The following is a 24,324-nucleotide window of genomic DNA, read 5'->3' on the forward strand; positions in this document are numbered from 1 at the left end:
TAACAACACTAAAATCTTTATTGAATCTAAAAGTAGACATTGTAATTGTGTGCTTTTAGAAAAACAGTTCATGCAACCTAGCCAGATTTTAGAAAAGCCATTGCTTTTGGAATAATTCTTACCTCCTCAGCCTCCAATGGCATGGGCTGTGGGTAACCAGGACCTCCTGGTTTTCCGTTAGCCTCCTCCTCTTAATTCCTTTCTACCACTCAATGTATCTTGGCATATGGAAGAAAATTTAATCTTTTAGAAAACTCTACTTCTTATTTTTCCACTTCACTTACACAATAGTTTGTCACTGGTAGATCTTGTGTACACGTTAATCAGTTTAACTGAACTAAATCAAACTGCCTGTGCTCAATTGTGGTAATCACTGGTGAGTTTGCAATTTGCACTGTATACAATTCATATCTTCCATTCCAAGGCTAACAGCTACTACTTACTACCATAACTTTACAAGATCAAATTTTATGCAATACTTTATACCTAGCAATGGTTTTGCATTACCATTGCACAACTCAGTATCCACTGAGCCTTCTGAGCTAATGTTCTTTGCAAAGCAGATTCTTTGTGCTCCCTGAAAGCTCTGCAATGAATCTACTGCAGAATCTGCAACCAGGAAAGTGCAGCCTTACAGGTGTCCTCTGTACACACAGCCTAGACCCTTGCTTCAAGATTCAAGAACAAACGCAAGCAGCTTGAATGGAAAGGTGTCCTATTCTCCCAAGATCAGATAATCCATCTTTTTATTGTAAAAGACAATATTAGATTTCTTTCTTTCACTGGACAGCACCCAAACTTCCTGGATTCTCACCCCAAGCATAGCGGGAAGAGTTAAGTTCTAGCGAACAATGAGCTAGAATCCAGAGTCACTTGTTTTCAGTTTTGTTTCACAGCCAGAGGGAAATACTTCTAATATGCTCTTTTTCCACTTTATTTTACAACACACAATTCCAAAGTGCTTCCGCTGTTCTTCATTATGAGCTCCTGGTTACTGAATGCTACCAGCACAACTCAGCAGGGCACTGTCCTTACCAGCTACGTATGTTTTTATCTTTATGACAAGGACTCGAAGTAGATCCATTCTTTAGATTTTACAGACAAGGACTCCAAGGCTCACTGACTTGAACCCAGACTGTAAACTACTGCTACAGGCTGGGCTTTTCTTCACTAGACAGCTTCTTCATGCTGACGGTGCCATTAAAACATTCCCATCACCTTTCTGAGTCTTCTGTAAAATCCAGTCCACATATTCAGAAACTTTTGTGTAGACACCTGGTTGTTCCTTGCGGGCACAGCCTTCACCCCAACTGGTGATGCCCACTAACCGCCATATTCCATTGTGTTTACAGACTAAGGGGCCGCCAGAGTCTCCCTGTGTCATGGGGAGTAGAAAAGTGAAATGATACAAAGTTATAACAGAAGTGACTAAAATAAATCATTGCTTTTAAAATTCTGCAGTTACACTTCAGGCATCACACACACACACACACACACACACACACACAGCCTCTTAAATTTTTTCAGGTACCTTGTTGGTTGCCAAATGTGTGATGACAATGAGTGTGTGGTTGTTTTTTCAGTTTATTTCCTTTTTTATTTTGAGGAAAATCTAACATATTTGACATCTTTATCCCGAATGTATGTTTTAGGAATAATCACTTGCATATTCAATTATACTTCTTATTAAGTATAGCACACATACAGATTGTGCCATAAGTACTCATAAGTACTCCATGATGTACATTTTATTTATTTATTTGTCTCTGAATTTTAAAAATATTTTAATGAAATATACTATTGGAAAATATGTTCTGAAGTGAATTATCTCAAATGAACTACTGTGCATTTTTGCGTAGTCTAATACATACCTTACAAGCATCTTTACCCCCTTCCTTGTGGCCAGCGCAGATCATCTGTTTTGTTATGACATAATCTCTGTATCTTTTCTGGCATTCTTCATTTGTTACCAAAGGTATATTCACCTTTTGTAGAACATTTTGGAGTTCACCTGTGAAGTAACCGTTATATAACTTTAGAGGGAGGAAATAAATATGAAAATCAGTCTAAAGCCTTCAAGCAAATCAGGATGATGTCTGGTACTGGAGTCATATTTTTTAATAAAAATAGGCAGCAAGTATCAAAAATATAGTCACTGAGTGTGTGTGTGTGTGTGTGTGCGAGAGAGAGAGAGAGAGAGAGAGAGAGAGATGCTTTAGCCTCGCCTCAGCCTCCTCCTCTCCCTCCTCTTCTCCTCCTTCTCTCTCTCTCTCTCTCTCTCTCTCTCTCTCTCTCTCTCTCTCTCTCTCTCTCTCTCTCTCTCTCCCTCTCTTTCTCCTGTGTGCTAGTGATTGAATCTGGAGCCTCCTGCATGCCAGGCCAGTGCTGTGCCACTGAGCTGCCAATCTTCCCCCAGCCTCAGTTCTTTTCATATTTTATTTTGAGACAGGGCCATGCTAAGCTGCTCAGGGTGGCCTTGAACTTGGGATCCTCAAGCCTTAGACTTCCCCTCCACAAGTAGCTGGACTTGGAGAGCTTTCACTCTGTCTCATGCACTATTACAATTCCATCACTCATGCTGAATAGAGACTTCCATATTCCTTGCCTTCCTCTCCTTTCAAAAGAATTCTCCATGAAATTCCTTTGTATGTTTATTATCTACTAATCAAAAGCCTGGACATTCTTATTTTTCACTGTTTTGTTTTGCATACTCAAAATTATAATGTACAATATATCAGTTCTTAAGATAAATCTCAAACATTTGACAACAAAGGAACATTTTGTTCTTTGAGCAAACACGTTTTTCATGAAGAACAATTTACTTACAGATAATTGCTACCTACGTCCAGGTTCCCCTTGGACATGTGTTAATAATTTTTTTGTTTAACAATTTTTGTTCACTTTTGTTCCTGTCTCAAAGATATTAGTTAAACATGTGAAAAATTTGAATTTGTTAAATACAGAGAGGATTCAGGAAAAATGGGAGAGCTTGGTCAGCTATTACTTTTTGTTACAAAAAGTGTAAATATTATTCTCTATGGTGTTTATCAGGATCTTAATATTGGAAAGGAAAAATGGTCCGTTGTGGAAAAGTTTTAGGAAAACTAAAATAATCTGAGTAATTATAAGCAGGGATTCTTAACTTATGGTCTACAAGGAATCACATGGTCCTTAAACTCAGATTTAAAAAAAATACTCTATTTTCATTAAAGTCCAACTGAAGACTAACGCTTTCTGTAGTTAAAATTATAGGCAACAGAGTACTATTTACAGCATAAGATCACAGAGTCTTTTACAACATATTATAGCTTTGTAAATAAGCTATAGATCATTTATCATCATTGTTTAAAAATACTATAGTTATTTTTAAAGCTTGCTATTTCTTACATCAATAAATAAGCTCATATACCACTATATCACATACTCAATATATTTTGATGACTACGTTACAATCTAAGTTGGTTTTCTTTATAATCTAGGTTTTAAAAAATAAATTATTTTTTATTTTATGGAAAAAAGGTAAAACAAAACTTCACAACAAAATAATAGGAGAATAGAAACAATTAGTACTTCACATGTTGTTATTTAAATATGCAAAGAAATTTTAGAGAAATCATTTAGAGGCTCCATTAAGTTGCAACGAGATACATAAAAATATACTCTGTACTGGCTCTAAAGAGAGGTGACGACATGGTGATCTATACCATTATCCAGGAGTCAGGGATACAGCTCAGCAACAGGCACAAGGTCCTGAGTTTGATTCTTGGAACAATAAAGAAAGAAAGAGAATCCATATACTACTAGCCATTAGTATCAAGGGAGAACATGGTATAGAGAGGTAGGGACACTATTAACTTATGGGTTTCCCTGTGCTCATGGCGCTACAGGACCATCATTTATACAATGTCAAGCAAATAATCTTTATTGTGAAATAAGATGCTTCAAATGTCACCTCATGAATTTTTTCACTGAACAAATACTTAAAAATAAATAGATTGAAAAGATTATGAGTCATGACAGATGTGGATTAAACTGATTGACTGCATGTATTTTAACACAAAGGTCTGGTTCGGGGAACAGCTGGAGTGTCAGGCTGTACCTTTTTCCTTATTGAAGCCCCATCCAGTTACCCAGCAGTTGGTATAAACTGTATTATCCTCTTTGGAGGGTAGGCATATTGGTTTTTGGAATTCTGAAAAGTAATTTTAAAATTAGATTTTGGTTAAACTTTTACAGATAGTGGCTTTAAAAATACACCTTATTTCCCTTCCTCTTCCCACAGTGTAGACCCAAGAATGAATGTTCTGCTTTTTGTGAAGTTCAAGGTAAATGATTCTAGAAACTTTCTACCCATCTGTCATTCTTACATGGTATTTTTTGGCATTAAAGTTTTCTGTATGAAAGGAAAATTCAGAACCACACTTACTGTCTAAAGTATTTAGAAGTTATTTTATATATACATGTATATATATATATATATATATATATATCACCTTTCACAAAGAAATCATCATTCTCATATTATGAATGAGGAAATTATCAATGCAAGGAGAAAAAGCAGGTTGTTCAAGGTCACATAATTGCTACTATTAATAAATAATTGTGTTAATGAGCATTTAACTTCTGTAGACACTGTACCTACAAAACAGCCTTGATGCTCAAGGTTTCCCAGAGCTTCTTTCTGTATTAGTCTCTTTTCTCCTCAAGTTACTCCTAGCAATGAGCATCAGGTCCTGCTTGTTCTTATATAGACTGAAGATTCCTAAATCCAAGCCATGGTACTTGAGCTGCTCTTGCCAAAGGAAAGCCAGTGTCCCAGATGGCAAACAGATTTCATGTCTGTACTATTTCAAGCATGTATGTCAATTCCTCCCTGAAAGAACTAATTAACATTTCTTGCCTTTGAATTGAAAACGTTTTAGGAAAAATTCTAGTAACTTCACTTATCTGGCAACCCTCACCTTTCACTAATTGCACCAAACCGGAAGATAAAGACAGTCTGCAGATCATTCAAATTGATGTGAACATTTAAATCAATACAGATCAGCCATTCAATTTTCCCCTTAAGTATGCTACGTACCAGTAAAATTCAAGGGCGACTGAAGTTTTATTAAGGCAATGTCATTACCAGTTTCTGAGACTTTGTATTTCTCGTGGATAATAAGTTGTTTTATGTGTGAGAAAGAAGTTTCTTTTGTGATCTCTGAGAGAAATAAAATGCCTCCATAAACACGCCAAACATCTGAGAAAGGAATTCTAGGAAGAAAAATAAATACTGAAACTGGAAAGATGCAATGTTGATAGCATTCCTTTTTCCTCTCACTTTCTCTTTTAAAAGAAAAAGAGGAAGAGGAGGAGGAGGAGCAGGATCAGCAGGAGAAGGAAGAGGAAGAAGAGGAAGGGGAAGAGGAAGAAGAAGGAGGAGAAGGAGAGAGAGAAGGAGGAGGAGAAGAAGAAGAAAAAGGAAGAGGAGGAGAAAGAGAAGGAGGAGGTAGAGGAGGAGGAAGAAGAGGAGGAGGAGGAGAAAGAAGAGGATCAGACAGTATCACGATATACATGACCTAATGCCTCCAAATAATTTGTCATTGCCAATAGCAGCAGTGCTCAATTGCTGAAGATTTATTTAATTTGAAACACTGAAAAATCTGCATTGATGTAATGACCCTAGTGCAAGAGAAAATGTAGGAATGTTGCGGCCACTCTCTGAGAAGCCACAGGAAAATTGAGCTCTGTTCACCAAACCTGAATGTAACTGCTGCTATTAAGTTCAGATCTATGAAATAATCAGACTAATCTAAAACAGGGCACTCTAGTAGACCAAGTTAGGAGAATTTCTTTGTTATTTAAAAATGTATCTACATTGTGGGAAATATGAACATATAAATTAACTATATGCAAAGTAGATCCATAAATATGACCTGGTTTTGTGCAAAGATGGGAGAATGTTTGTGATTACCAAGTAAGTGGTGCAAGAAATGCACAAAATTCATGGAATTCCATGGTAATTCATGATAATGGAGTTATCAGGGGCAAAAAGGCTTTCTTTCAGTTAAAGTGCAGTATTTCCATGTCTGTTATCGCTCACAAACTCACAGCACTGAGTTCTCAAGAGTAAAAATTACTGATTGCAAATAGTAGCAATAAGGGTCCTGCTGTTTCACCCCTCAGAGTGTTTTCTTCTGGATCAGTCCTCCTGCATTACTGTGACAGAAACCCAAGTGCTCTCACTGCTAAGTGGCGCGTGGAGGAGACTCACACTGCCCAGCTGGGCCACTGACTGCTGTATTTTGGTAGCAGTCAGTTCAGTCTTAAGATACAGTAATCAAGGGGTAAATGTTACTAAAATATCCACAGTTTTATTTGTGCTTATTTTTTGAGACAGATGAAGTATGTGTTAGTATCTCTTGCTTATGCATATGCCTTGTGCATTTTTATATTTCTTACTGAATTACCTTATGTTTTCTAAGTAATCTTTTTGTTTCAAATACAGTGCTAAATGTTACAGTGTATAATGTAACCTTTCAAAAACTTAAAAATTCATATTTACAGTAAAACAAAAATTTAGAGAAATTTCAAAATTCCCCATAGCCATATCTCTAATGAGTAACAGGCATGAATCACTTTTTATTCTGACAACAAAGCTTGCTTTAAAATTTTAAAAATTTGTAATATTGGCCAATAAAACAAAAACATATACTATATACATTGAAATATGCAGGGCAATAGGTTTTTAGATTTTTTATTAGTAGTAGTATATTTGGACATCAAAGACCAAAAAGTAAAATTTATATTGACCTATAAAAGAAGGCTTTAAAGAATACATTGAGGAAGTGACCAGTGGATAGAATCCCAAATGGGGTATTTGGTAAGCTTCCCCCTAGACAGGAGTGATATCGAGGCAGGGAGGCATTGGTCCTGAAAACAGGCCACAGCCTTCCTTAATGAGCCAGACTGGCCAGGACCCTCGGAGCTGTTAAACATTTTGAATACCATCCCTATATTAAACCTTATATTAAAATGCCTTTGATTTTATTGTGTCTGATGGTATGGGCAATAATTTTGAAGAGAACAAGAGGCATTGTGGTAGCCACTGTTGATTTCCTATTATCCCATTTTGAAGTCCTGTATCACTTCCACTGTTTTGTTTGATTGGCTTTATTCTGTTTTATTTTGTTTAGCTTTATTCTCTTTAAAATAATTTTTTAAAAAGTGTAAAATGCCATTGACATCATTAATCATAAGATAAATGCAAATGAAATCTGTAAAATCACTTCATTCCTATAAGAAAGACTGTTATCAAAAAGACAAAAGATAACAAAAGACAAAAGATAAAGGCAAAGATGTGCAGAAAAGGAAATTCTTACACACCATTGGTGGGATCTGTGAATCCCATTACTGGATGTTTATTTTAAAAAATTCAGTCAGCATTTCAAGAGACATCAGCACTCCAGTGTTTATCGCAGCACAACTCACAATAGCCAAGAAGTGGAGACAATTTGAGAGGAATCCCTAACTGAGGAATACATAAACATGATGCGGTACATATTCACAACAAAATGCTATTCATCCATCAGAATAGATGAAACGTGCTCATCCGTGACAACAGGTATGGAACTGGAGATCATGTTAAGTAGTAAACCAGATAGACAAAGAATACAACATGATCTCACTCCTATGTGGACTATAAGAGGGTTTATCCAAAAGACACTATGGTAACTACTATTAAACCGGGTTATTTGGTGGTGAAGCACTAGGTTGCTGAAACTGTCATGCTTTGACCTGTACTGTTATGATGTTATGTCCTCTTTTATCTCAATCTCTTCCTTATTCATTAAAAAATTATTTAATTATTTTTTAATGATTTTTTTAATTAAGGGAAAAATAAAAAAAATTAGCAGGATATATTATAGTAACATATTTGATTTCCTATTAACTTGATTTGAAGTCCTGTAATACTCCCACTATCCTGTTTTGACTGATTAGACTCTGTTCCATTCTATATGATGGTATCAAGTTAGAGGCAACTACTTTGAAGGCAATAAGATTCACTGTGATGCCCATTCTGGTTTGACTATTATCTTCTTTGGAAATCCTGTAGTGTTTACAAGGTTTAGATTTTATTGGTCTTGTTCTCTACTGTTTTGTTCAACTTTATAATACCTAATGAGATAGACAATCCTTTTTAAGGAAGCAAGAGGCATTATGGTAACCATTGTCGATAACCTTGTACTCTGTTTTTACATCCTGTGCAATGCCTATCCTTGGTTTTGACTGACAGCTTTGTTTTGCCATATTTGACTTTATTCTCTTCCAAAAAAAAGTAATAAGAACTAAGGAGTAATAAAACCCAAAATGTGTAAGTTTTGTTGTAAAAAAGAGAGGAAAAAAGGTGCTCTAAAGTATACAACTGCAAGTGTGTTTAGGGGTGTTAAATAGATGCCCATATTAATGTTTTTGGTTGGATCATTGAACACAACTGTTTGGGTCTCACTGTTTGAATGTCCACTTTGTATGCTTTGATACTGTGACTTGAGCAACTGTCTCTAGGATGATAATTGTAATCTATTGACTGGTGATTTCTTACTGTTTTTTTTTGTTTTGTTTTTTTGTTTTTTGTTTTTTTGTTTTTTTGTAGTTCTGTATTGATTATACCCTTACACTGCTTTGTTTTGTTTTGTTTTTTCTCTTTTTCCTTTTAAATAAAATTTTTAAAAAAGAGTGTTTATCCAGGAGACTCTGAGAATAGAATAATGGTTATCAGACAACACAGCTACAGTGAAGGAGGGGGAGAGAGAGTGAAGGTTGATTAATGAGGACTTAGTTAAAGTTAGATAAGAGTAAGACTTTCTTATATGGTATTGAACAATCAGGTCACTACTGATGGTGATAATGTTCCGTATATTTCCAAAAGTTAGATGGGTTCTGTATGCTTTTAGAATACATGTTCAAAAAGATGGAAAGATTTACTCTAATTAAAACTATATAGACATCAAATCATCCAGTGGTACCCCAGAAATGTGCAAATTTTATGTTTTCATTTATCATTTTAAAAGTAAATTTAAATAAAATATTTTTAAAAAGAGAATAATTCTTTATTACTAAGGGCACTGGATGATGAAGAAACTGATTCGAGAGGCTTCCAAAGGCACAGACAAGAGAACACTCGCCCGTCACCTACCCGTCAAAGCAGTGAGCAGCAGTCAGGACCCACTGGGGTGCGATGATAGACCCTCCACACAGGTGACTCTGACTGGTCAGTTTCACCTGCAAGCTGACCTGCCAGGGCCACTCGCCCCGAGAAGAGTTCGCTCCTCCCACGATTCGTGCATCTATTTTTGTTGTGCACACTAAGAAGAAGAATATCAGTCAGTGGATAGAATTAGAAGTGAATCAGAGTTCCCAAAATAAAATAAAATAAAAAGAAAATGAAATACCTAATTCGATCATATAAGACTAAGCGGGCTGCCCAAATGTCACACTTTACTGGGGAGTGTGCTTTACTCACCAGAGCTGTCTTCAGTTTTACACAATCTCAAAGAATAGCCAGCGCTCCCTTGTACCCCATATGTAATCCTGGTTGGGGAACCATCTGAAGACAATCTTAAAAAACACTTGCACCTAGGTGAAATAAACAGCACAAAGGTCATGCCCTCACAGAAGGGAAAAATATGAAATATCTTACCAAATAAATTTTCCCTTACTTCTCTCCCTTACAGTCTTCTGGGAGTAAAGAGTAAGTAAAAAACTGACAACGGATTGTCTTCGTACAAGTCTCTTGGCAAACACTTTCTCCCTTCACGAAGGTCACATTCAATTCTTCCCCATGGAAGTCAACTCCAGAGTAAATTTTGGAGAGGCAGGGTTCTGTGCCAAGGATGAACATAAAGAGAGATAACATGAGAAAGCAACAAATAGCATCAACACAAGTTTCGGGTGTTTTGAGGATTATTTCATCCCCGTTACTTGTTACAAAATAACAGGTTTGTTACATGTTATGTTAGTATAATTACAGAATCCCGTTACCAGGGAAAGTTTTCTTGCAGGTGGAAAGGCTGTATCCAGATATTGTTTTTTCTTGAGGAGTAAAGGAACTTGGTGTTCCACTTTGAGAAGTCTTAAGGAAACAAACATTTCTATTCTCAAAAAAGAAAGAAAACTGTATTAAAGGCATTAGGTAAATATAAAAGCATCAAAAATATAACTGAAAATTTTATTTTCTAAAGAAGCACTCTTCAAAGTCAATCCCCAGGACACTAATAAGTCATAGAGACTACAGGTGAATAAAGCCACGGCTCCCACTGGTGAAAATTAATAGACACAGATAATTTGAAAAGAGAGTGATAGTGAAGTACTAAATGTTAAACTAACATATAATGGGATTTATGCTGTCTGTGCTATTATACAAATATACACTCTTCTTCTAGTCTTATGCTGGATTTGAATAAAGGGTGGGATAGTCTGGATAAAGCAGTAGGGCCAGAATCTTGATCAGATAAATAGAGACCTAATTTCTAAAACAGGGAGAAATCAGAGCAACAAGTTAAAAGGATAAACTGCCAGCTAGCAGCTTTATCCCAGCTAGTAAAACACAGTACAAGCAAGAAAGGTATCAGATCTTTTCTCTGCCCCAGGTGGATACTGTTTCATTGACTCAGTGGTACGTTGTGTGTTTGTTTTACATAAGAAAAAGTACACAGAAACGTCTACTCATCTCAAACCTAATCTGCACTTGATAGAAAAGTATCTATTTAAATTGCTATTCCTAGAGTTTTGAGCGCCATAAAACATTTTCAAACTCCAACTATTAAAGAAGATGAGAGAGGAGCAGCACGCGCCAGGCTCTCACGCTCACCTTTGGGATTCTGTATTCCACGCATTCGTATGAAATGTAAAGAAGAGGCATCTGGGGTGGTACGTGCAGATGGTTCGACATACAAAGGCGTCTGGGGTGATGACTCTGGCCACATCTGTGTCTGAAAACGCAGTGTGCTGGAAAAGGTTCATGCGACAACCTGTGAACCCAGAGAGGAAAGAGACTCTTCAGTCAGTGGCACAATGCTAGTCACTTGTTAATTGTCATCACAGCTAAGGGACTTAAGAGTCATATCCTTGGTGAAAAATTATCTGTTGAAATAGACCCAAATTTGTTCACCATTTGGAAGAAGGCAAAACTGTTCTAACTCTGGTAAGAAATAAAAGCAACCAACCGATTCTCCTATTTCCACCCTCTCCTGTGCTGTTGGGGTGACTTGGTTCCTGTTCATATTTACTTTGTATTGCCTTGACCCCAAATTGGGCTTATGTTATATATTCTGGAACATTGTGAAAAATGTTTCAACAAAAACAGATTAGACAAGTTCCAGGCAGCTAACAAAAATACCATTCGCCCTTTGAAATTAGAATAGGAAAAAATTGAATGAATCTTTCATTCTCTTTCCATGATTTTATTTCTCAAGTTTATTATTATTTGGGTTTATATAACTTACTCCATTTACTTGATAAATTCCATTTAAATTATGGAAGCTTAAAAACTAGTGGCAGCAATAATGGAAAAGAAAAACACCTTCCTAACCTCAGTGGACATAGCTGGACCAAAAAAGAGCACCTCCCATTAGCATTCATATTGGAAGTCTAGAAAATCATACCTCAACTAATAAATTTTTTTTTAAAAATGCACGTAAACTTTAGAAGCTTAAAGAGAACATAAGCAAGACCATGAATGCTGACCCACAATTGTATCCTCACAGGGGCCACTTTCACAAGTTTTCATGTAACTTTACTTAGACATTTATAAGTGCTAAAGAGTTCACTATCACAAGAGAAGATCCATTTTTTTCAGGACTACTGCAGACAGTAGCTTTCTTTTAAATTTTCTGCACTATAATATCAACCTAAATAATCCCTACAGAATCACCTAACCTAATATGATTCCTTTTCCAATGATGACCCTTACAAACAAAATAAAACCAGCAAAAAGTTAAAAAAGTAATTCTGACTCTTTTTCAAGTTAAGTATCTTTCAATTTTTCCTTTAATCATTTGTAAATGTTCCATTACTTTTAGGTACTCTTATCATCCTTGTTCTGATCTCTTGTGCTCTGTGAACTTGCAGTCGTGGTGTGTGACCTGTGCAGATGTAAAAGGACAGGCACTCCGTATTCCAAGGATCACTTGATGAAAACTAGCTTGTTTGTTTTACCAAAATTAATACAGAATGTTGATGGAGATGGCAGAGTAAGAACCTCCAAAAGTGGGTGCTTTTTTTATTTATCATGGTGAAGTCATCACTAGATACTAGTACCATCAAGAGATGACTCTCCAGGTCTCTCTTCAAGAGATGACTTTGCAGGTCTCTCAATGGTTTCTTAATATTGCTGTATTAGGAGTATATTTACAAACTTAGATGTATAAACAAATACAAACTTATTACTTTCAGTTCTAGAGACAGAAAGTCTAAAATGGGTCTTATTAGATTAGCACCATAATGCTGGCAGTGTTTTGACCCTTTGGGAGCTCTAAGGAGAACGTCTTTGCTTGCCTTTTTCAGCTTCCAGAGGCCCCCTGCATTCCTTTGCTTATGGACCTTCCTTCCCTTTTAAAGCCAGCAATGCAACAGCTTCAAATCTCTATGCCAGGTTGACCCTTCTGCCTCTCTTTATCTCTTACAAGAACCTTGGGACTAGAGTGTGTATCGCATCTACATCATGCAGAATAATCCCCTTATCTTGGTCACAACTAGGAAGACATTTTGCTGAGGCAACTCAGTCACAGATTCCAGGGGTTCTTATTCTACCCAGTGCTGCCATATAATGAAATGGAAGCTCCCCAATTACCAAATTCTGAAAGTGCACAGGGCTTCAGTGAGAATCCAGATATCACGTTATTCACCATCTTGATACTGGTTGGTGTTCCTGTTGTACTTTGTTTTAATAGGCAGTCGTTCCTGAAGGTGGAGAAAAAAATGTTACTTGGCTTTCCAAATTTTTAGAAGCATGTAATGGTCCTGGTAATATATGCCCCTGGGCAGGGGAGCACAGTGGGGGAATTAGAACAGTAACATTTACTGGATCATGGATTACAGGCTTGAGGTGTCAGTGAAATGGACATCTTTCCAGTTTTCAGATGGGAGGTTAGATTGGGAATGAGGCAAAACGCATTATTCTACAAATCTAGACCTTCATTCCACAGACACAATTTATCTGTGAATCAAATGGTACTTATTCTCTTCAGTAAAAATCATACTACAATTGCATAAGTAAATAAAGGAAATGGTTAGGACTATTTTCTCTTGAAAGGAAAAACTGATATTATGAAGAATACAATTAAATCCTGAAAACACTATTGTAAGGGGAAAAAAATCCTGAATTTTACTCACCGGTACCTTGCATTTCCGAACATTTGTGTGGCATATGTGAAAAATTGGCAATGAATATTGTTGGTGCACAATTTTTGGCATTCTTCAACACTCTTGACCTTAGATACATTAAAATTTACTCCTCTCATATCCATTCCTTCGTAAACATCTCGATGGCAAGCTGAACAAATGAAATCAGTGGAGCAAATTCAGTCAATTTTCTTTTTAGAGGGAGGTCACCAATCACCATTTGGGCAGCAGGGTAGTGTGGGAAGAAAAAAGTCCCTGTTTCATTTATGGGGCTATTAACTGAAGAACTTCAAATTCAATTATGTCACTAAATGATTAAATTTGTGGTCAACATAAACATAATATAATACCACTCCTAGAGTATTAGTATTAGGTGGGGGTTATTTTAATTCCTAAGCCATAAGGTGCAAATAGCAGTACAGGTATCATTTCAAGTTGTGGTAATCAGTGGGCAATGGAAACTAAACAAGACAATAAAAACAAGGATCCTGCAGGGTGTTCCAAGTGTTTACCTCGGTAAACAAACTGATGAGCCTTTGACCTCTTGCACTATACAAAGACGTTTGTTTGTCTGGTTTATTTCTTTACTTTCAGCTACACAGATCTGATCATGAACTTCATTTATAAACTCTAGCGTTGACTTTCCATGCCAAACCTTTACTAAATATGGAGCATTCTTGTATACACATGGGGAACGATTCTTATTCTTGCTTTAAACTTTTATTCAGTTCTGTTTTTCTATTTAAGCACCCTTTCAAACAAAAAATGCAGGTAGTTCACTTAACAGATAATGAATCAAATTAGGTTCTTATTTTTAAATGTTTATTTATTTTTTATTTTAAAGAGAAAGTCAATAAAAACAATTATACAAAATTTCATATCAAGATAGTAGAAAATTAATAATGGTTAATGTAGTTTGTATTGTTATCTTCAGTGTAGTTGCTCTGATTACAAGATGTAGGCATGCAAAATTGATCAAACAATATAAGTACAAACTGTTCTCCTTAGTGAACCAAAATAAATTAGTAGTATAATTATCTCAGCTATCTTGTATATATATAGTTTCTTTTCCTTTCCTTTTTATCTCTTTCCTCCCATCCCAGTTGTTTTTCCCTTTGAGCAGTCTCTTTCTCTTTCAAGATTTGTATTGTAGATTTTTAGATCTTATTTACTCTTTCAGTTTCTTACACTAGGGAGACAGGATATGGTTACACATGGGAGTCTGATTTATTTCACTTATGAGTATGGCCTCTAATTACACCCATTTATGTAAAAAAGCCTTGAGCTTATCCTTTTTTTTTTTCACCTGAGTAGTACTCTGTTGTGTTAAAATACCACATCTTCTTTATCCACTCTTTTTGACAGGCATTTGGGTTGTTCTCAAGATTTAGCTATTACCAATTGTGCTACTATAAAGATGGGTGAACATATATTGCTGTGGTATTATGTTTTTAATTTTTCTGGGAAAATGCCCAGAAGGGGGATAGGTGGGTCAAATGGAATATCTAATCCTACTTCTTGAGGAATCTCCACACTGATTTCCACAGTGGTTGTACCAGTCTACATCCCCACAAACAGGGGAGAAGATTTCTTTTTTCCCTACAGCTCTACCAACATTGGTTACTGGTTTCTTTCTTGATGATAGCCACTTTTTCTGGGGTCAGATCAAATTTCAATGCTGTTTTAATTTACATTTCTGGAATGACCAGTGATGTTGAACATTTTTTCATATGTTTATTTGTCATTTGTATTTCTCCGCCTGAGAAGTGTGTATGCATCTTAGATGCCCATTCTTGGATTGGGTCTTTGAATTTGGGGGGCCTGATTTTTTTCAGTTCATTATAGGTTCCAGATAGATATCCTTTGTCTTAGGAACAATTGCCTAAGATTATTTTTCCACTTTATTTCTTTTGATGTGCAAAGACTTATAAATAAGATGAGATCCCAATTGTCAACTCTTTAAAGTATTTCCCGTGCAGTTGGATTTTTGTTCATGAATTCTCTGCCTACCCCTATTTCTTCAAAATTTATACCTCCTTTTCTTCCAGTAGATTTAGTGTTTCTGCTTGAATATATAGATCTTTGATCCATTTTGACTTAGTTTAGCACAAGGTGATAGACATGGAGTTAGTATTAGCCTCCCACATGTGAAAAGTCAGCTTTTCCAACATCATGTTGTTTTTTGTTTTGTTTGTTTTTTAGACTCAAACATGTTAGATTTTTTATTTAACCCGCATTATAAGCCAGCACCCACTGTGTAGATACTTTTCCTAAGGAATATAAAATCACAAAATCAATTTTAAACATAAGAAAGACAGAAGATACACAAGCTTTCAGGAGACCAATATTCTGAGGTGGGAGGGAAGTAAGTGCATTATCCTCAGGGCTTCATGTACATGTAAATCTTTAAAACATAAACTCTCTTTTCAAGTTTGCTGCAGTTGAGAAAACAGGCTGGAATTGGGATGGTGTATTTATAACCAAAACTTTTAAATTATTAATTAGGATAGCTTTAAAAAAATTTTCTCAATGCACTAGCATCACTAGGTATCACAATTAAAGTTCTCTAGCATCTTAGAATTCACTTTTTTTCTTATCTTTTTCGTTTTTATCGATACCAGGGATCGAACTCACGACTGCCTGCTTACAAGGCAGGTGCTTTTGCTGCTGAGCTATATCCCCAGCCCCCTGAATTCACATTTTTTAAAGCAGTATTTCAATACCAAGATTTCAGAATTCCATTTCAATTTGGGTTGAATGGTATACAACAAGGTTTTCCAAGTGTTTATTAATGGCATTGTTGATATTTCTAATGATAAAATTCCTTGCTGTGGGGAACTGTCCTGCATTTTGTGGAATATTTGGGATCTCTGGCTATACTATACGTAGTAGCAGTTTCCCTATTTGCAATGATAAAAAGTGTCTCCAGATACTGCCAAATGTTCTTTGAGAAGAGCAAAATCACTTCTGGTTGAGAATCACAAATTATTCTCAAGTCAACTTGGAAAAGAGATGTTTCCTGGGTTTTCTTTGTAAGTATCAGGGAGAGACTATTCATTGGATATGTACACACTTCCTCAAAATATTGTGACCCTCATAAATAAGGGAAGCTCATTATTGACTGACAAAAACAAGAAAATTGTCCAAATGAATATGGTTCCCCAGAACACTTTCCCAATTGGATTATTTTTCTTAGTGCTTTCTTTGAAAAGTCTGTGGCAGTATAGGCTTTGACCAATAACTGTTTTAAGACAGATCTATCATTAACTCAAATTTAGCTAAAAAATCCACTACTTACCACTTATTAGATGGCCACATTGCTTTAAGGAATGTCCAGAAACTGCATTTGTCCGATGCACTCTTGGTAGAGTTCCTGTAACACTGTCTTTCAAGAAACAACCAAACCTGTTTGTAAAAAAAGGGTCACTTAAGTAGAATAATACACATACATTAAGATTGTGTCTAGGAATTTCCCCACATTAACAAAGCTCAGAGTTAATAAAAATGTTATTTCTTTGACACTTAAAGAGTTTTAGAGGTGATTCTATGATATCTAATGGTTTCTGTAATACCATACTGTAGAATTTTTAAAAGATAAATTTTTTAAAGTACAGAGAATCAAAAAAGTACAGAGAGTCAACAATATCAAAAAATTAATTACTAGTCTCATGTTTCTAAAACTTTCAGGAAACTATGTTCCCAGTTGGTGGTGCTTTATATATATTTTCATTTACTTAAAAGTTAAATCAGTCATGAGTTGGATGTGTATCTAGTACTCATTTTGCTTATTGATTCTTTCCAATCTATATCTTTTGGAAGACTTCTGTCTTTAATGTCAAATTCAATGCTAATCTGACTATTTACAAAGATTCCAGACTCAATTCCTAACTGAATATTCAACATGATTATTCTCATATTTAGGACAGGTTTTCTGCACAGCTTAACATGTAGGAATAGAGAATGATTATCCAGTTTCTAGTTTTTAAACTGAAGCAATAAGGAGATAAGAGTAAAGAATCATGGAAATGCAAATAAAATATTCAGTTCAGATATTGATCAAAATGCAAGAAATTTAAATTATGGCATGTTCACAATCTGATAAGATTTTTGCTTACCAACTATTCTTAAAATACTCTTTCAAACTGCCAGCAAATAGCACATGTGTATATAGGCCCATGATTGCGTGCATGAGCACACACACTCACATATACACACTCACACACACACTCACACACACTCACACAGTGCATGCCACTGGTGTAGAAACTAGTTCACAACAGGCACCATTAAAATCTTCCCTCTTCTAATCATATTCTCAATAAAAAGCTTGGTTTATGTTATATTATGTTTTCTTTCTTTGTTTTTCTGATGTAGTACTGGGGAGCGAACCCAGGATGTTTGTGCTGTAAGACATTCCCAGCCCTTTTTTATTTTAAGCCTGGGTCTCACCAAGTCAATAAATGGCCCAAACAGCCTCAAACTTGCTATCCTCTTGTTCAGCTTCCCAGAGTGCTGCGATTACATGTGTGTGCCCTACACCCAGCTGTGTTATATTTTCTTTAGACTGTGCTACCCACAAATATAATAACAACTCAAATAATTAAGTACTTTCCTTATTCAGATGAAAATATTTGTTATTAGACCCCTTCATGAGATAATCTCTTGACACAGATGATTCTCTAGTATTTTTCTTGAGGTGTTGGATAAAAAGTATTATCACTATTACTTCTACTGCCTTACATAAATGCAACGATTGCTTGAAATGCAAATTTCCAGACCCAAGACACTTGAGTTCAGTAAGTCTAGCTCTGGTGTCAGATTCTGCTTTTGAAAGAATCACTCCAGAGCCTTCTCATGAACCTAGTCCTTGAATGCCATTTGAAAAGCAATCTTTGTGAGTTGATGTACTGTTATGGCTTGGGTCTAGATGTTCCACTAAAGCCTTGGGCTGTCTTAAATGAGACTTCTGAGATGGCTGTATGTAGAGTGTGTGATACTGAGATCAGGGGTGTGTGGTACACAGTTAGTCCACTGATCGCTTTGCCATCGTGGATAAAGGGTAGGATTGAAGTTGCCCGAACCTGGGTATGAGCACTGCCTGCCCCAAGGGCAGGTAGCCTGGATAAAGTATAAGGGACGGAAAGAGGGCTAGTGTTTTCAATTATTTCCTGTTTAATTGCTTTCTGTTTGCTGCTCTGCTCCTTCTGGCCACCACGATCTGCCATGGCATGTCCACTGTGCACATCTGCCATACCACTGTGCCTTGAAGCAAGCCAGTTATGCACTGAAATCTCTACAAACTGTGAACTAAACAAACTTTTATTGTCTTGTCAGTGTTGGTTATTTTGTCTCAGCAAGAAGAAAACTAAGATGTGTACCTTTCTGCACATAGCTGATACCATTTTGAAAAATGATTGACTTTGCCTATGAGAAAATACAAACTTTTACCTTTTGGTGATGTCATTAGTTGAACTTGCTGGAAAAAAGCTGAACAACAAGCACCTGGGGTGGAAGGTGCACATCATCTGACAGTACTGGGCATCGGGGGTGAACATGGCAGTTACATCTCCACCTCTGAAGAAAGTATTCTTGTACCATTGAGTCAGGCATCCTGTGACATAATAATTAAAAATTAACTTGGAATGAAGGCAAATAATAATCTTAACAAAATGTATGTATTATTTTAAGGAAACAGGAGGATAGCAAGTTTGAGGTTATTTGGACCATTTAGTGATTTGGTGAGACCCAGGCTTAAAATAAAAAGGGCCAGGAATGTTGTTCAGTACAAACATCCTGGGTTTGCTCCCAAGTACTACATCAGAAAAACAAAGAAAGAAAACAGGTATTTCTGTAGAAAAGATTTAATGAGCTTTGTTAAAACATAAAAAATGTGCACATAAAACATAATCCTAACTCAATTTCTCCTTGTTACTTAACATGCTATAAAAGGGTCATGCCTGGGGCTGGGGATTTAGCTCAGTGGCATAAGTGCCTGCCTTGCAAGCAGGCAGGTGTGAGTTCGATCCCTGGTACCGATAAAAATGAAAAAGACCAAAAGAAAAAAGGGTCATGCCTTAAAAATAATGGTGTTTGATCTATTTTTAAAACACTTTAATAAAAATCCCTACTACATTTTCACAGCTTTATAAGGGTAGCTTTATTATCTACATCTGACTTTTTTTTAAAAAAGAAGTTAAATAACTGAGGCTCAGGGTGTACAGATTTGCCCAAGATTCATAAATTAATGAATGTCTTGGGATAAAACCTCAACCCTTCTTATCTTCAATCTTGTCCTCTTTTCTAGGATGCACTATTAAATGTTATTCCTCATCTCAGTTTAATTCAATCAAACTAATAGGAGGTGTGATTTGTTTTTTAAAAGCAAATCCCTGTAAGCCCAGAACTCTGAAAGGCCGAGATAGCAGGACAGGACGTTGGAGCCCAAACCTGGCAACTAAGAAGCTTAGCAAGACTTTGTCTCAAAACAAAACAAAACAAAACAAAAAAACAAATAAATAAATAAAAACTGAGGATGTAGCTTAGTGCAAAGATCCTAAGTTCTTCCCCCTGTAAAGCATAAAAACAAACAAATAAATAAACTTTACAAGTTAAGGAATGTATGCATATGCTAAATTGAAAATAAATTTAAAACCATTTGCTAATCTGAATTAATTATGGTGATATAGTATTTTGTGTATATCACATATTGAAAATCCTTGCTGGCATTTGGGAATACAAGCTCCCAATTGTGTGTTGTTGAATTTCATATGTGCACAGAACACTAATTAGTTGGTTTTATAATGATGCTTGTTGTAAATGGGCTTATTTTTTAGAAGTTGGTGTTTTCAGCTGATTCATAATTTTCAGTGGTCACCACGGTCCCATCCTAAACCAAACATGCTAGAGTACAAATCATGACCAGTGGTAGCTTGGGAGCTCCCATTCTGCAGCAGAATTTTTGTGAACTTCCAGTGTGACTCAGCTGATGGAAAGAAGTCACATGAGTAATGCATCAGCTTTGGAGCTGTATGGAAAGAAAGTTCTAGTAAATGTTCACGCTTATTCTCATACATTGGTGGTGATGGCGATGATGATGACAATTATAAATTTATCTGCAAATTGTTTTGAAACATAAGCAAGATGCCATAAGATAAATTATCTCATAATGATCATATCTTCAGCTTTCACATGGGTCCCTGTGTCCATGTCCAGGTTATTCAGTCTTGTTAAAAAGTTACATGATCAAAAAGAGCAGAAAAAATAGCAGGATATGTTATAGTAACTTTTTGTTTTCCTATTAACCTGATTTGAACTCCAGTATTGCTCTCCCCATCTTGTTTTGACTGATTTTACTCTATTCTCTTCTGTTTGATAGTATCAAGTTTGAGGGTATAGGCAACTACTTTGAAGGCAATAAGATTACCTATGTTGCCCATTATGGTTTGACTATTATCTTCTTTTGAAGTCCCGTAAGGTCTCCAGTGTAGGTTTTATGGGTCTTGTTCTGTACTGTTTTGTTCAATTCTATTATACCTGACGATATAGGCAACTCTTTTAAGATAGCAAGAGGCATAATGGTAACCATTTTTGATCACCTGGTATTCTGTTTTTGCATCATGTATTATGTCCATCTTTCTGTTCTAACTGACTCTGTTTTGCTTTGTCACATTTGGGTTTTTTTTTTCTTCAGAAAAAAAAAAGTTATAAGAACTGTGGGAGTAATAAAACACCAAAAGTATAATTGTGATTGTAAAAAAGAGAGGAAAAGAAAGTGGCCTAAAGGATAGAACTGCATGTATATTTAAGTGTGTAGGATAGAAAACGATATTACTGAGGTTTTGTTGGATCATTGAACAGAACTGTCTACAATCTCACTGTATGAATGTCCACTTTGTATGCTTTAATTTTGTAATTTGGACAACTGTTTCTAGGATGACAATATGTAATCTATTAACTAGTGATTTCTTACTGTATATTTTTTTCTTGAAATTCTGTACTACTTGTACCCTTTTACTGCTTTGGTTTTTTTTTTTTTTTCTCTTTAAATTAAAAAAAACTCTCTAACTTTAAAAAATTAGATGACAAAAGCGAAAATTAAAATGTAATTTTTATATAGAAAAAATGTCTAGAAATAGTAAATAAAAGCTAAGAATCATAAATTTGTAAAAGTTAAAACATTAGCATGTCATTTTATCCACAAAGTTAGCAAAAACCGAAACTTAAATAACTGACTTTGGTTGTACATGATATGAAATGTAATTCAAAGTGGCTTGAGTCCAAATAAAATTTATTGGTTCAGAAGCATAAAGCCTGTGGTGATTTGGCTTCTGGATTAACTAGACACTGTTCTCAAAGGATAGCATCAGTACACAATTTTTACCCATTGGCTCTGTTCCATGGTGTTGCCACGTAGTAAAATATGGCACTAGTAATTCAGGCCTCTGTATTCTCTCATATTCCAATTCAAATTGGAAAAATTAAGCATCCAGTTTCTGGACATCCAAGCAAAAACCTGGTTGTAAGGCTTGGGCTCTGACCTGTCCAGTGCCAGCAAAATATGTGCACTTCCTGATTCAGATCTGTCTGAATCCTTAGCTCCTGCTGTGGTGTCAAAAGTAATTTCCACAGAAAAACATGGACCCAAAGTGCAGGCAATAGGTTTCCAAAAGTAAATATCCATACTGCTTCCAGAAAGGTGAATACAAGTAGGCCTGTTTGATTTGGTCAAAGTAGAGTACTTGAACACTCTTAAAAGCTGGTATAAAAAGCCAACTAGAAAATAACCCATCTGGAAGGGAAGATAATTTCATGATGCTTGTCATAAAAACTTTAAAATTATTCACACTTTTGTGTTTAGTATTTACTTTCCAGTTTAATCCACAGATTTAATTGAATATGTGTATAAGAAGATATATACAAAAATACTATGAAAAGAGGATACTAGACATGTATTTATTTGATAAAAGATAGTTATAAGTGGCAAAAGTAAGTTTTAAAGTATATATACTTAATATAGCCTTTGTAAAATAAGTAAGTAGATCAATATAGAAAAATATTTAAAAGATCAAGTAAAAGATTTTAAAATAAGTTTTTCTGCATTTTAGGAATTATATGCAATTACACTTCTAATTTTCCCAGAAAAAACTTGTGATTTTTTTTTCTTTTATGCTAAAAATAATCGAAACAGACATGGTCCACAGACTCTCTGTTTTATATTGCTCAGAATTCAGCTGGTTTTTACATAGTCATAATTATGGTAAAGATTTTGGTTAGGGTTGAGGGGACAGGTGTAGGAAAAATAGGATTTGGGGATTTCAAAGGTTTTCCTAAGAAATTAAGTCTCTTTCGAAATGTAAACCTCACCCAGAGCAGCTGGGCAGTAAGCAAACAATCTTGATTTGACCATTTTAAGTCATCAGACTCAGAATTGACCCCTAGGGGTAGCCCAGAGAAAAATTTCTCCTTTCTTCAATGACTAATTGAAAATAAGTGTCCAGAGTTATTTGAAAACTAGTGGAATAGACAGAGGAAGAAGTGAGATAAAAATCCAGGATTGAAAACTATTTGCCTAAAATAGCAAAGGGATGGCATACTCGTTTGAATTTAAACCAGTGATCTTCATTTCTGAAATATTTCCCCAGTGGCCTGGAATAAAAGTATGTGTCATGTGCCTGTCAGGTCCTTGGAATAGACCCAAACACCATAAAAGCCCAGTAATTGTTTTTACCTTTCAATTAAAGCTTATTTTTTGAATGTTGATAATGAAAATGGGTGATCGATTACTTATTTGTGGATCTGCACAAAGCAGACCTTCAGACAGGCTAGGGAACACGGGCCATAAGATGGTCTCTCTTCCAGCCTCCTCCCCCTTAAACGTGTATTTAAGGTAATACATCTAGGAATTAATTCTGGGCTCCAAACAGAAAACAGAGACAACAAAATGAATTATCCAGGGATGCCTCCTTCCTTAAAGCTGCATAAATCAAAAGCTTTCTCCCTGGGGTGGTAAGTTTTGCTTAACTTAACTTTATCTCCTATAGAGGCTCTACTTACCACAAAAAACTGTACCAAACAAGCAAATGAAGTAAGCTGCTTGGCTGAATGCAAACATACTAGAAAAGAAAGAAAGCAAGGAAGAAAACAGCTCATTTATAACTTTGCTAGTTTTCAGTCTTATTTAACACATTTAACGTAACAAACTTTAATATACTTTAATTTAATATAGATATAGATTTTCTTGTTAATGTCTAAATTTCAGATCAAAACACACAATTACTAATACAGAGAATAAGTTTTTAGGGTACATTTTTTTTTGGTCAAGGAATTTGGGAAATTTTATAATCCCTCCCCAGACACAAATTAAGATCTCTAAACTCTTATTTTGTTGACTGCTAACTTTCCACCTCTGATGCTAATAATTTTTGAAACAGAATTGAGAGAGAACTTTAAAAACTTTAAAATTTAGCAAAAAAGAAAATCACTGTAAAAAGTGACAATATTACTCTAAAATCACTACATAAAGAAAATTTGTGAAAATATTCAAATACATTTAAAAATTTTAAATCAGTCAAATACTATCTTTGACATATAAATATTTTGTATTTAAATATTTCTCTGTACAAAAGCTTCTATTCCTTCTAAACTGTCTAGATTCTCAGTAAATTAGAACACAAACTAGTAGATTCTTCATAAAGTAAAAATTAATCCTTAAAAACAAAACACTGTATTTAGAAGCAATCAGAATAATAGAAAGTTGCTACCTGAAAGCACAATTGTTTCTGTGGTTCTGCAGATGAGGGAGTCTCTTGCCACTTAAAAATGAACGGTCTTCAAGCTGTCCCAGAGGCACTGCAGGCAATATTTGCTTGGGTCTAATATTGACTTTTGCTTTCTGCCAATGGTTTCAGCTTTTTGTCCTGTCAATACCTTCCATGAACATCC

At 35.5% G+C, this 24,324-nt stretch overlaps 1 protein-coding gene across 1 annotated transcript; it reads right to left on the reverse strand.

Annotated features, from left to right (window-relative positions):
• Positions 1 to 24,244, reverse strand: Klkb1 (kallikrein B1). Its single transcript, XM_003469162.3, has 15 exons — positions 24,144 to 24,244; positions 23,437 to 23,495; positions 18,832 to 18,994; positions 16,682 to 16,788; positions 13,375 to 13,534; positions 12,833 to 12,942; positions 10,853 to 11,012; positions 10,024 to 10,133; positions 9,702 to 9,864; positions 9,506 to 9,618; positions 9,179 to 9,347; positions 5,081 to 5,256; positions 4,100 to 4,192; positions 1,872 to 2,011; positions 1 to 1,375 (listed from the first exon to the last, which is right to left on the reverse strand). Exons 2-15 carry the CDS (start codon positions 23,492 to 23,494, stop codon positions 1,184 to 1,186), a joined length of 1,914 nt encoding a protein of 637 aa, XP_003469210.1. The 5' UTR covers position 23,495; positions 24,144 to 24,244; the 3' UTR covers positions 1 to 1,183.
• Positions 24,245 to 24,324: the final 80 nt, after the last annotated feature.

The sequence above is a fragment of the Cavia porcellus genome, unplaced genomic scaffold (assembly GCF_034190915.1).
Source record: "Cavia porcellus strain 051 isolate PalLab524CR breed Dunkin Hartley unplaced genomic scaffold, mCavPor4.1 scaffold_24, whole genome shotgun sequence".
Lineage (NCBI taxonomy): Eukaryota > Metazoa > Chordata > Mammalia > Rodentia > Caviidae > Cavia > Cavia porcellus.

Bases quoted from the DNA above. Each gene is read 5' to 3' on its own strand.
- Klkb1 (XM_003469162.3), bottom strand. From the start codon at position 23,494: ATGTTTGCATTCAGCCAAGCAGCTTACTTCATTTGCTTGTTTGGTACA. The intron at 10,134-10,852 runs GTGAGCGTGAGA...TTTTGAGAATAG, and splicing joins TGGAATACAGAATCCCAAAG to AAATGTTTGTTTCCTTAAGA. The intron at 5,257-9,178 runs GTAGGTGACGGG...TTTTCTTCCTAG, and splicing joins GCTGCTCACTGCTTTGACGG to AATTCCTTTCTCAGATGTTT.